Here is a 14,892-nt window from a genome sequence, read left to right on the forward strand (position 1 = left end):
TTGACTTTGTTGCACTATAACTCGTGAACTTCATTAAAACGTATGTGTTGATGGTTACATTTCGATTTTGTAAGTGTGGAACTGCGAGCTTACGTAGCTCGTCCTTTCCTACCTCTTGTAAAGGACACAAAAAGAAATCCCGGTGTTTTTGACAAGTGTGTGTTCAAAATGGGACAAAATCGAAACCGAAAACATACAGGTGAAACTAATAAAAGCCTATTAATTGAAAAGGATACAAAAAGAAATCCAATCGAGATTATCATACATTTCGATCGAATTATCAAGCAAAACAGCTAATATACGTCAAAATGGCAGCTGTGGGGTAAACAATCGATTTATATAGTTTCAGTTTTTTCAGGTAGTGAGTTTTATTAAACTGTTTTCTTTCAATAAACTTTGTATTCAAGATTATCAAACTTGATTAATTACTGTGATAACTGAAAGGTACAAAAACGATTTTAACCCAATTGCATAGAAACTATAAAAGTATTTGTTTACCCCACGGTGGTCATTTTTAAATGAACCTCAGCTGATTTTGACAATTTGTTATTTTACTCGATTAAATTATCGTTTTTGACAAGTGTGTGTTCAAAATGGGACAAAATCGAAACCGAAAACATACAGGTGAAACTAATAAAAGCCTATTAATTGAAAAGGATACAAAAAGAAATCCAATCGAGATTATCATACATTTCGATCGAATTATCAACAAAACAGCTAATATACGTCAAAATGGCAGCCGTGGGGTAAACAATCGATTTATATAGTTTCAGTTTTTTCAGGTAGTGAGTTTTATTAAACTGTTTTCTTTCAATAAACTTTGTATTCAAGATTATCAAACTTGATTAATTACTGTGATAACTGAAAGGTACAAAAACGATTTTAACCCAATTGCATAGAAACTATAAAAGTATTTGTTTACCCCACGGTGGTCATTTTTAAATGAACCTCAGCTGATTTTGACAATTTGTTATTTTACTCGATTAAATTATCGTTTTTGACAAGTGTGTGTTCAAAATGGGACAAAATCGAAACCGAAAACATACAGGTGAAACTAATAAAAGCCTATTAATTGAAAAGGATACAAAAAGAAATCCAATCGAGATTATCATACATTTCGATCGAATTATCAACAAAACAGCTAATATACGTCAAAATGGCAGCCGTGGGGTAAACAATCGATTTATATAGTTTCAGTTTTTTCAGGTAGTGAGTTTTATTAAACTGTTTTCTTTCAATAAACTTTGTATTCAAGATTATCAAACTTGATTAATTACTGTGATAACTGAAAGGTACAAAAACGATTTTAACCCAATTGCATAGAAACTATAAAAGTATTTGTTTACCCCACGGTGGTCATTTTTAAATGAACCTCAGCTGATTTTGACAATTTGTTATTTTACTCGATTAAATTATCGTTTTTGACAAGTGTGTGTTCAAAATGGGACAAAATCGAAACCGAAAACATACAGGTGAAACTAATAAAAGCCTATTAATTGAAAAGGATACAAAAAGAAATCCAATCGAGATTATCATACATTTCGATCGAATTATCAACAAAACAGCTAATATACGTCAAAATGGCAGCTGTGGGGTAAACAATCGATTTATATAGTTTCAGCTTTTTCCGGTAGTGAGATTTTTATAAACTGTTTTCTTTCAATAAACTTTGTATTCAAGATTATCAAACTTGATTAATTACTGTGATAACTGAAAGGTACAAAAACGATTTTAACCCAATTACATAGAAACTACAAAAGTATTTGTTTACCCCACGGTGGTCATTTTTAAATGAACCTCATCTGATTTTGACAATCTGTTATTTTACTCGATTAAATTATCGTTTTTGACAAGTGTGTGTTCAAAATAGGACAAAATCGAAACCGAAAACATACAGGTGAAACTAATAAAAGCATATTAATTGAAAAGGACACAAAAAAAAATCCAATCGGGATTATCATACATTTCGATCGAATTATCAAGCAAAACAGCTAATATACGTCAAAATGGCAGCTGTGGGGTAAACAATCGATTTATATAGTTTTAGTTTTTTCCGGTAGTCAGATTTTTTAAACTGTTTTCTTTCAATAAACTTTGTATTCAAGATTATCAATTTTGATTAATTACTGTGATAACTGAAAGGTACAAAAACGATTTTAACCCAATTACATAGAAACTACAAAAGTATTCGTTTACCCCACGGTGGTCATTTTTAAATGAACCTCAGCTGATTTTGACAATCTGTTATTTTACTCGAATAAATTATCGTTTTTGACAAGTGTGTGTTCAAAATAGGACAAAATCGAAACCGAAAACATACAGGTGAAACTAATAAAAGCGTATTAATTGAGAAGGATTTTTATACGTTGATTACAGGCGTTGCTAAGAGGTGCCATAAGTCAACAAAGTGCTGTGATATTAATTTGTATGGCAATGGACAGATATTTATGTATGCTGTACCCAGCCAGATATCACAAGCATTCCAGTAAAAAAGTAAGTACTTAACGTTAAAATAATAATAAAAATTTGGTTTTTTCATTCTTACATAATCGATTCTCATATTTATTTCGATTTATACCCCAATCTTAATAATAATTACGAAGGAATCCTGGTATAGTTGACCAATTATCATATCAAATGATCCTCATCAGTATAGCTCACTTTTTTCATGAAATTAACTAACGAATACATCGATTTCTACTTTGATTTATAGAGAAAAAAAGATAAATAACATTATTTGATCTGAAAAACGAAGTTAATTATATAAATTGGACTGTAGACTTGTATAATAAATCTGAACGTAGCACTTGATAGATTTCTCGGATTATTACCTTCTTGTAATTCGAAGGAGATTCATTTACACTGGATACCCAGATTAAAACGACCTTTTTCAACTATAATTTTCGAAAATACTACATTCAATTTGTAACCTTTTAAGATTGTCGTTGTTTCTATTTCGAAAGATTAAACCTCGTCGTCTTAAACACGCTTCAACCTTGAAAACATCAGCACGAAACGTCGTTTCGGTTACGGGGTTTCCATTAGTTCACTTTCCGTTATTCAACACCTGCAAATGGAAAAAATCGCGTACCTACTCGGGATTTACCTGTCGGGAAGAAAAAACATCGATTAAAATAAAAAAAAAGTTTATTAAATAACATAAATAATAGTTTGAATAATTCTTGTGAAGATTTTCATTTTTATCTCGAGCAGAAACTATTTTCTGAACAGAAAATTAATTGAATCCCGACGAGATACGTGTGAACAGTAATTTTCTAAATTGGGAAAAGGTTTAATTACTTATAGGAGGTTTTTGGGGCTGTTTTATGGGAAAAAATAGATACGAAAAACGATATTTCGAGATTTTATGATGAAATGAAATTATAAAATTAACAACGGCGTAATCAAAACGTTGTTTTTCATAACCAAATAAGTTGACTGCACTATTTTCATTTTTATTTGAAATTTCTGTTACTAAATTCTGATGGGGTAATTAGAGCGAACTGGAATATCTCCGGAATTGAACTCAAATCTTGACTTTACGTAGAAATTAACAATACAACAGATAATTTGGAAGAAAATTAGTAATCTTCAGATTCGTGGTTGAAATTAAAGCTTCATTACATCCCCTTCAAACTGAAACTCAAAGAATATACCTTCGAATTCAATACCACGATGAAATGTTTTTTGTAACATCCACTTTTACCTTTGATGAAAATTTATTTCGAAAAAACAACAACCACTTGAATCCTAATAACTATTGCTTAACGTATTTTATCAAAGATGGAACGAAAATAGTTTATGGAAGTGACTCGAGTCGAAAAAAACACGATAATCAATTAATTTTAGTAGCAGGAAGTTCGGATTTAAGCGATCAATCATAATCGATTCACACACGTCTAAGAAACTGAGTTATTTTCGAAAAAAATCTATTGGAAACATCGACTTTGTATAAAGATATTAACGAATTGGAAAAACGTTTTAAATATTGAAATAACGTCCGAAAAACTTGATGTAATCGAATCCTTTTAATTTATCGATGTTCTGAAAAAAGAAATCTGAAAAATGTCGTACTCAATTTACTCGGAAATTTGGAAATTAATGACGCAATCGCTTCCTTTTTCCACAAAATGAAAGATAATTTTTTCACGCTTATTTAATAAGAAAATCATTATTTTCTCGGATGGTTTTTTCATCGAAAATAATCTAAATATCTTACAAATCTATATCGCGTATAATTTTTTTTTGATACAACAAATTTCTGGACTCTAATCTCAATATTCGATCTCATCAATTTCAAATCGCGTTATCCCCTAGGATATGGATATTCAGTTTTTGCTTAGGAGTTTCGTCGAGTAGTCGAAAAAAAAACTTAACCACGAGTCGACTAGATTCGGGAGAATTGAGATGGGGGCGGCATTTTCAACGAAATAACATTTACTGAAAAGTATATTTCAATTAATGTTGCTTGAAATTTTCTATTGAATCTCCATCTAGGTTAATATAAAGAAAAACTGTGGAAATCGTGCCCCAAAATATTCCAGAAATAAACCGAAACCTCTTCAAAATTTTGGAACCGAAACACGAGAGCTCGTCCACCATTTAAGCAGATTTGGCTCGCTGCGATTTATGACCGATTATTTCAACGTAATTGAGTATAAATAAAGAAGTTTGAAATATTTCCGGTTGGGGATTTATGAACGACTCCCATCTCTATAATCGATTCCGTTCTCCGGGGAAGTGAACAATGGACGGCGAAAGTCATTTTTCTTTGGAGATTTTTTGGTGATTGTAACACTATCTGCGGATAATGTTCTAATTTGGAGCAGAATGGAGACGACGAACGGCCGAATATGTCGCTGATAAGCGACACGTAATTACCGTCCGTGTGATGAGCGAAAATTTTCGTTATAGAAACGAAAATTTCGGCTTTTAAAACGACGTTAACATAAAAACAATTCCGAATACTATATTTCACGTCGATATCTTTTTAGCGATGATACTAGTTTCCACGATATAAAAACCCTCGGAAGAGATTGTCATCGGAACCCCGATAAAGCGGTCAAATCTAAGAAAAATCCACCACGAAAAAACTTCTTTTCGAATGTTTGATCGATAGATAGCCAGATACCGTATCCGAAGGTGGCATTTTCATAAAAGACCCGCTTCGATAACGAACAAAATATGGGTTGTTACGAAAAAATTGATTTATGATCGAGAAAATCGATTATTACTTTTATTCGAATAAAAATATTCCTTCGGCAAATCAAATTACGAAATTACTTAATCCCGAAACAAAAACCGCATTATGAAAAGATCAAATATGATAATTTTTCAATTATTTCGAGTGTTTTATTACGTTTCATATCTGTGTGGAAACTCTCTGGATAAATTAGACCAATTAAGACCAAGGTACACTCAATATTTTTCCTCGGGTTCAATTTCGTGAGTTCGAACTGAATTTATCAAATAAAACAACTCAATTTTCAACATTTTAGGTTTTGGGGTTTAATCTCATTTCGTTTTTATCTAAAAAACGGTGCGTTTCGATTTTCACATTCCATTTTTGAGCTTAAGACCAAGGTACTTTCAATATTTTTCCTCGGGTTCAATTTCGTGAGTTCGAACTGAATTTATCAAATAAAACAACTCAATTTTCAACATTTTAGGTTTTGGGGTTTAGTCTTATTTCGATTTTATCTAAAAAACGGTGCGTTTCGATTTTCACATTCCATTTTTGAGCTTAAGACCAAGGTACATTCAATATTTTTCCTCGGGTTCAATTTCGTGAGTTTCAACTGAATTTATCAAGTGAAACAACTCAATTTCCAACATTTTAGGTTTTGGGGTTTAGTCTTATTTCGATTTTATCTAAAAAACGGTGCGTTTCGATTTTCACATTTCATTTTTGAGCTTAAGACCAAGATACACTCAATATTTTTCCTCGGGTTCAATTTCGTGAGTTTCAACTGAATTTATCAAGTGAAACAACTCAATTTTCAACATTTTAGGTTTCGGGGTTTAATCTCATTTCGTTTTTATCTAAAAAACGGTGCGTTTCGATTTTCACATTTCATTTTTGAGCTTAAGACCAAGGTACACTCAATATTTTTCCTCGGGTTCAATTTCGTGAGTTCGAACTGAATTTATCAAATAAAACAACTCAATTTTCAACATTTTAGGTTTTGGGGTTTAGTCTTATTTCGATTTTATCTAAAAAACGGTGCGTTTCGATTTTCACATTTCATTTTTGAGCTTAAGACCAAGGTACACTCAATATTTTTCCTCGGGTTCAATTTCGTGAGTTCGAACTGAATTTATCAAGTGAAACAACTCAATTTTCAACATTTTAGGTTTCGGGGTTTAGTCTTATTTCGATTTTATCTAAAAAACGGTGCGTTTCGATTTTCACATTTCATTTTTGAGCTTAAGACCAAGGTACACTCAATATTTTTCCTCGGGTTCAATTTCGTGAGTTTCAACTGAGTTTATCAAGTAAAACAACTCAATTTGCAACATTTTAGGTTTTGGGGTTTAGTCTTAGTTCGATTTTATCTAAAAAACGGTGCGTTTCGATTTTCACATTTCATTTTTGAGCTTAAGACCAAGGTACACTCAATATTTTTCCTTAGGTTCAATTTCGTGAGTTTCAACTGAATTTATCAAGTGAAACAACTCAATTTTCAACATTTTAGATTTTGGGGTTTAGTCTTATTTCGATTTTATCTAAAAAACGGTGCGTTTCGATTTTCACATTCCATTTTTGAGCTTAAGACCAAGGTACATTCAATATTTTTCCTCGGGTTCAATTTCGTGAGTTCGAACTGAATTTATCAAGTAAAACAACTCAATTTTCAGCATTTTAGGTTTCGGGGTTTAATCTCATTTCGTTTTTATCTAAAAAACGGTGCGTTTCGATTTTCACATTTCATTTTTGAGCTTAAGACCAAGGTACACTCAATATTTTTCCTCGGGTTCAATTTCGTGAGTTTCAACTGAATTTATCAAGTGAAACAACTCAATTTTCAACATTTTAGGTTTCGGGGTTTAATCTCATTTCGTTTTTATCTAAAAAACGGTGCGTTTCGATTTTCACATTTCATTTTTGAGCTTAAGACCAAGGTACACTCAATATTTTTCCTCGGGTTCAATTTCGTGAGTTTCAACTGAATTTATCAAGTGAAACAACTCAATTTTCAACATTTTAGGTTTCGGGGTTTAATCTCATTTCGTTTTTATCTAAAAAACGGTGCGTTTCGATTTTCACATTTCATTTTTGAGCTTAAGACCAAGGTACACTCAATATTTTTCCTCGGGTTCAATTTCGTGAGTTTCAACTGAATTTATCAAGTGAAACAACTCAATTTTCAACATTTTAGGTTTCGGGGTTTAATCTCATTTCGTTTTTATCTAAAAAACGGTGCGTTTCGATTTTCACATTTCATTTTTGAGCTTAAGACCAAGGTACACTCAATATTTTTCCTCGGGTTCAATTTCGTGAGTTTCAACTGAATTTATCAAGTGAAACAACTCAATTTTCAACATTTTAGGTTTCGGGGTTTAATCTCATTTCGTTTTTATCTAAAAAACGGTGCGTTTCGATTTTCACATTTCATTTTTGAGCTTAAGACCAAGATACACTCAATATTTTTCCTCGGGTTCAATTTCGTGAGTTTCAACTGAATTTATCAAGTGAAACAACTCAATTTTCAACATTTTAGGTTTCGGGGTTTAATCTCATTTCGTTTTTATCTAAAAAACGGTGCGTTTCGATTTTCACATTTCATTTTTGAGCTTAAGACCAAGATACACTCAATATTTTTCCTCGGGTTCAATTTCGTGAGTTTCAACTGAATTTATCAAGTGAAACAACTCAATTTTCAACATTTTAGGTTTCGGGGTTTAATCTCATTTCGTTTTTATCTAAAAAACGGTGCGTTTCGATTTTCACATTTCATTTTTGAGCTTAAGACCAAGGTACACTCAATATTTTTCCTCGGGTTCAATTTCGTGAGTTTCAACTGAATTTATCAAGTGAAACAACTCAATTTTCAACATTTTAGGTTTCGGGGTTTAATCTCATTTCGTTTTTATCTAAAAAACGGTGCGTTTCGATTTTCACATTTCATTTTTGAGCTTAAGACCAAGGTACACTCAATATTTTTCCTCGGGTTCAATTTCGTGAGTTTCAACTGAATTTATCAAGTGAAACAACTCAATTTTCAACATTTTAGGTTTCGGGGTTTAATCTCATTTCGTTTTTATCTAAAAAACGGTGCGTTTCGATTTTCACATTCCATTTTTGAGCTTAAGACCAAGGTACACTCAATATTTTTCCTTAGGTTCAATTTCGTGAGTTTCAACTGAATTTATCAAGTGAAACAACTCAATTTCCAACATTTTAGGTTTTGGGGTTTAGTCTTATTTCGATTTTATCTAAAAAACGGTGCGTTTCGATTTTCACATTCCATTTTTAAGCTTAAGACCAAGGTACACTCAATATTTTTCCTCGGGTTCAATTTCGTGAGTTTCAACTGAATTTATCAAGTGAAACAACTCAATTTTCAACATTTTAGGTTTCGGGGTTTAATCTCATTTCGTTTTTATCTAAAAAACGGTACGTTTCGATTTTCACATGTTGTTAGAGCCCTTTTTTTCACGTCCTTGGGCTAAATTGATAATAGCTTTCATTTTTGAGCCATTCATCTGTTTGGTACACCAGACCTTCTGGTCTATTTGAAAAATTCAAAGTTCTAGATTTGTATTTTTCGAAATTCGTCGCTTTTCGATGGACAATTTTTGAACGTGACTATTTTAGGGATGCGTCGCATTGATCAGCATGACATGGATAATGTCGGTGACGTTGTTTTCTATTTTGGTGCTGCCCCATAGCGGTTTCTATTTCAATTCAACGGGAATGGTGGCGTGCGAACCCTTTTACAACCGAGCTTCGACGAGAATTTTGGTGGCGTGCGGTTTTTATTTTCCCACCACCATGATTTTGATGTATTGCTACGGCTCCGCTTTTCACGTCAACAAATTGAGATTAAAGAAAACCTCCAGAGGAGACATTCTGACGAATAATCAACTGGAACATGTCACGCCATCAACCCATATTGAAAAAGTAAGTGAAAAACATTTTTAATCATATACATTTTTATTTTCGGTCGATGTTTTACGCGATAATTAATTTTCCTCTCGTAGGTATATTTTAATTATCTGTTGATTAATTTTTTTTTATGTCGAAGAAAAAAAAATTACGAAAACTGATGATACAATGAAAGGTGCGCCGAAGAAAAGCCGAAAAACTCGTTAATCCAAAAATGAAGTTGTTTATTTTGAGTTCGAGTTTCGGGTAAACTAATTTTGGGAAAGTTTCTTTTTAAATTAGGATTTGTGGTCGGAATCATAATGAGAAACTTCGAAGACGACTCTATATTAGAGACGAAATTCATTTAAATTTGTAACAATTAGATAATTTCTAATATATACTTCAATATTGTGATATCGAAAATTGGTAATCCATAATTACATTTTAAATAAAAAATAAGTTTTTTACTACAATATTTTTATGATAAAACGTTTCTATTCGAAAAAAAAAATGATTATTCCATTAAAAATTCAAAAAAATTACGTAGAAATGTCAATAAACTCTAACTACCAACTTTCGATTTCGTCCCCCCCGAAATCTTTCAATTTTCAAGTTTTTTTCAATTTTGTACCAACGAAATTATCGATTTTTTTAACAAGAAACGAAAATTTATGGAACCTCAAGCTCTAAATGTATCTCCCTGGTTTCGAGCTAGCGCAACGAGCTGAATTGAATATTTTTGCACCAAAATCCCTCTCCATACTACCAGGAAAACTATTTTTCAATAATGAATTAACTTTGGAATGTAAATAAACAATTAAAACCCTAGTTAACACAAACCAAGTAAACCTAGGGTATACCAACCAATGAGGAAGCTAGAAAACGCCAAATTCTTCATACTTTGGACCCATATCAATAACGAATTCAACGGATTGTTGAAAAATTAGTTGAAGAAACACTCCAGGTCTAAGAAAATCTAAAAGTTTCATAACAACATCACTTAATAAGTCTCAGAAACAACATTAAACTGGTGGTTGATCTTCCAACAAGGTCTTCTTGGATCTTCCTGAGAAGCTAAACTCCTCGGTGGTCTGCCTACAAGTCTGCGTGTATTCGGTCTCTGATTTTCAACCCACTCTACCCATCTGTCTTCTGGTATTCTTTACAACGAAGAATACCAGGTCCTGTTCAATCCTGTACGTTTGACCGTCTTCTTGCATCTTCCTTAGAAGCTAAACTCCTCGGAGGTCTGCCTACAAGTCTGCGTGTATTCGGTCTCTGATTTTCAACCCACTCTACCCATCTGTCTTCTGGTATTCTTTACAACGAAGAAAACCAGGTCCTGTTCAATCCTGTACGTTTGGCCGTCTTCTTGGATCTTCCTGAGAAGCTAAACTCCTCGGAGGTCTGCCTACAAGTCTGCGTGTATTCGGTCTCTGATTTTCAACCCACTTTACCCATCTGCCTTCTGGTATTCTCTCTACGTGAAATTGCAGATTTTGCTAATACTTTGGGACGAATCTTCGCGAGGAATCCGCGTATTTTTATGCGGCTGAAAAGTTACCGAATGGGCCTCGTACATATCTAACCAGTAGGGGGTGTCTTCTGATATAAAGCGAAAATTCAAACATTAAATCGCTCCAGTATAAAATTTCAACAGAACCATTTTTAACTCCGAACCAACCCTCGAAAAAAAAACTGATTTGAATATTTATCGCCTCGACATCTCCGGCTATTTGTATTGTTGAATTTTGTCTGTTACTTTTTAGCAAAACCTCTTCTTTCTATAGGCCGATATGTTTTCCCGAAAAGTGAATTCAAACCCATCGCTTCCAATTTTTAATTGTAGATTTCCAGTGATTAATTCTTATTTTTAAATAATCTAAACTTTGTCTTGAATCATATCCGTCTCTTACGGAACCATCGTCGGTCGATTGGTCAAACAAGCAACAACTCCCCCATTTCCCCAAGCTAATTTCACCACGGGGGCATTTTCATTGCACAAATTCGTCATTTTCGTTATTTCTACGAAATTTGCTGTCGAACTTTTACAGAAATCCGGTTGCAGTCGTACAGAATCGCGTGCAAAACTGCTTAAACGATATTTTTCATCGTTTCCTTCTATAGTTTTATTAATATTATCGTCAGCGCTACAAACAAATCGTAATATTTTGAAATATTAAGTTATAAATGGCGACGCGTTAATAATGGATGAGGGGGTAAAAAAATGTCTGGGGGTGAGCCAAAATTATGAATCGAATATTGTTACGGAATTACAAATCGATAGTGCGGATAATTTATAACCGAGTAGCAGTTCTAGTTTCAATTAGAGCATTCATTAGAGGCCTCAGAAATTAGTTTACTTATCGAGATGTATAGGAAATTAAAAGGGATTCGGGTCTCGGCCGATTTACGTTGTTTTAATGATATAGGGAAAATTCCGAAATAACATTTTTAGTTATTTATTTTTATCGTTTACCGTAAAGTGTTGTTTCCCTGATTGAAGTATTTTTTTGCATAAAGCTTGAGGGTAAGTTGCATTGAATGACCCACCACAAACACACAAACATACATACAGAGTGACTTTTATGTGTAATGCCTAGAGGGTAGTTTCCGTTCCGTTTCTCATTTCGTAGCATCGCCGTAAAGTGTAAACAACAACCCTTGTCACATGAAAAGAACGGGGGGTCAAACTCCAACGTCCTGGATATCCTGTCTATCGAATAAACAAAAGTAATAGAGAAAACAACCGGAAAGGATCTTTCCATAAAAGTAAAACGTCATTCTTGGTGAATTTTAGATAATTATTATCATTTTTTTTTTTTGATTAGTTAATGACGCAAGAACGTAGGTTAAGTACGACGGCATCAAGGACAATGGCGGCGATGTCGTTGGGGTTTATAGTTTTGGTGACGCCTTGGACGATACAAGAAGTCGTAGCAGCTTGCACGGGGACCAGAGCTCCCCCTTCACTAGATTTTCTCGCTACGTGGTTAGCGCTAAGTAACAGTTTTTGGAATCCGTTTCTTTACTGGCTTCTGAATAATCATTTCCGAAGGGTTAGCCGAGAAATTTTGTTCAATAAGGTGAGATTAATTGCGATATTTCGAAATCCTAATGCTAGAAACCGTTTTTGAACATTCAAATCCCATCGAATATTCGGAACAGCACAAATTCGAAATTTTGAATTTAAAATTTATTTAAAATATTTTCAGATTGGGTTTAGAATGAAAATATTCGAAATAATTGGAAAAAAATGGAATTTTTATGAAAACTTATAATATTTTAAATTATTTTTGAATTAAAAAGTTCGAAAATAAAATGCAGAAAAGGGATTCAAATATTCTAAATTGACTTTATTATATTAATTTTTCATAAAAATACAATTTTTTCCAATTATTTTGATTACTTTCCATTCTAAACCCAATTTGAAAACATTTAAAATCATTTTTAAATTCAAAATTTCGAAAATAAAATGCTAAAATAGGATTTAAATGTTCTAAACTGATTTAATTATATTAATTTTTCATAAAAATACAATTTTTTTTATTATTTCGAACACTTTCCATTCTAAACCCAATTTGGAAATATTTTAAATCATTTTTAAATCAAAATTTCGAAAGTAAAATGCAAAAATAGGATTTAAATGTTCTAAACTGATATAATTTTAATAATTTTTCATAAAAATACAATTTTTTTTAATTATTTCGAATATTTTCATTCTAAACCCAATTTGGAAATATTTTAAATCATTTTTAAATCAAAATTTCGAAAATAAAATGCAAAAATGAGATCTAAATGTTGCAAACTGACTTTATTATAATAATTTTTCATAAAAATACAATTTTTTTTATTATTTCGAACACTTTCCATTCTAAACCCAATTTGGAAATATTTTAAATCAAAATTTCGAAAGTAAAATGCAAAAATAGGATTTAAATGTTGTAAACTGATTCAATTATAATAATTTTTCAAAAAAACTCCATTTTTTTCAATTATTTCGAATACTTTCCATTCTAAACCCAATTTGGAAATATTTTAAATCATTTTTAAATCAAAATTTCGAAAGTAAAATGCAAAAATAGGATTTAAATGTTCTAAACTGATATAATTTTAATAATTTTTCATAAAAATACAATTTTTTTTAATTATTTCGAATATTTTCATTCTAAACCCAATTTGGAAATATTTTAAATCATTTTTAAATCAAAATTTCGAAAATAAAATGCAAAAATGAGATCTAAATGTTGCAAACTGACTTTATTATAATAATTTTTCATAAAAATACAATTTTTTTTATTATTTCGAACACTTTCCATTCTAAACCCAATTTGGAAATATTTTAAATCATTTTTAAATCAAAATTTCGAAAGTAAAATGCAAAAATAGGATTTAAATGTTGTAAACTGATTTAATTATAATAATTTTTCATAAAAATCCCATTTTTTTCAATTATTTCGAATATTTCCATTCTAAACCCAATTTGGAAATATTTTAAATCATATTTAAATCAAAATTTCGAAAGTAAAATGTAAAAATAGGATTTAAATGTTGTAAGCTGATTCAATTATAATAATTTTTCAAAAAAACTCCATTTTTTTCAATTATTTCGAATATTTTCATTCTAAACCCAATTTGAAAATATTTTAAATCATTTTTAAATCAAAATTTCGAAAATAAAATGCAAAAATGAGATCTAAATGTTCTAAACTGATTTAATTATAATAATTTTTCATAAAAATACAATTTTTTTTATTATTTCGAACACTTTCCATTCTAAACCCAATTTGGAAATATTTTAAATCATTTTTAAATCAAAACTTCGAAAATAAAATGCAAAAATAGGATTTAAATGTTCTTAACTGATTTAATTATAATAATTTTTCTTAAAAATCTTTTTTCATTTTTATTTTCGAAATTTTGGATGAAAAAAATAATAAACAGGATTGAAAAAATGTTTTTTTCTCAAAATCTATATACAGGAACCACTTTCGAACATTCAAACCCCACTTGTAACTTCATCTTCGAAATTTTTTCCACATTCAAAATCCAACATCGAATTTTTCCATATTTTTCGCAGTTTTCTTGTAAAAGTGGTCCAGAATCGAAACAACGGGATTGTTTTCAAAGTTTCCAACATCAACCCCATTGCTGCAGCAACATGGACGGCGTGTCCGGACACACCCAAGGCTGCGATTTCGACGGGCTTTCGGAAAAATATTGGGGCGAAATTTTGGAAAGGACTTTATCTTCTAGTTCCCTCCACGCCCTACAAAGAACTTACGTTCATCCCTGTATGGAAACGTGTAACGGAATTCAAGAAATGAGAGTATTCGATACAACCACCCCCGATTTATGACAATCGGATAAAACTACGCAAACTTTCGATATTACGGTCAGCGAAAGTATGGGTAGTTCTTCCGAAACTGCTATTATAACCAAATAAATAATTTCGTCGATGTTTATACAAAAATAAAATATATTTAAATTTTTTTTTGTAAATATCGAGAAAATTGTCGAGAAATTATATAAAAATAGGGATCGTTCAAGCATTTAATAAAAAATATTTTCTCCGAAATTTCGTTTCAATTTCTATATCAGAATAAACCGTACTTCAAATAGTAAAAAATCGAAAAAAAACTAATTTTATTAGTGGTATTGGGAGTATATAAAAAAAATTGCTTAAAAAATCATAAATTTTCGTATTTTTGTTGTCATCGTTTTCCAGGCGTATATTTCATATCAAAAATTTCGTTTCCAGAATTAATAGAATTCGAAAAATTCATATACGTACAAAAATG

The 14,892-nt window shown here is 31.3% G+C and overlaps 1 protein-coding gene across 2 annotated transcripts in view; it reads left to right on the top strand.

Moving 5' to 3' along the window:
- The window catches only part of LOC130891465 (trace amine-associated receptor 1), a 38,996-nt gene extending 24,327 nt beyond the window's left edge, over positions 1-14,669 (top strand). For both annotated transcript variants that reach the window (XM_057796234.1, XM_057796235.1), the window contains exons 5-8: positions 2,377-2,493; positions 8,819-9,124; positions 11,923-12,177; positions 14,172-14,669. In XM_057796234.1, the coding sequence (XP_057652217.1) occupies positions 2,377-2,493; positions 8,819-9,124; positions 11,923-12,177; positions 14,172-14,450 (957 nt within the window). In that variant the 3' untranslated portion in view covers positions 14,451-14,669. The remainder of the gene's footprint in view (positions 1-2,376; positions 2,494-8,818; positions 9,125-11,922; positions 12,178-14,171) is intronic.
- The last annotated feature ends 223 nt before the right edge of the window (positions 14,670-14,892 follow it).

The sequence above is a fragment of the Diorhabda carinulata genome, chromosome 3 (assembly GCF_026250575.1).
Source record: "Diorhabda carinulata isolate Delta chromosome 3, icDioCari1.1, whole genome shotgun sequence".
In the NCBI taxonomy this organism is placed as follows: Eukaryota; Metazoa; Arthropoda; class Insecta; order Coleoptera; family Chrysomelidae; genus Diorhabda; species Diorhabda carinulata.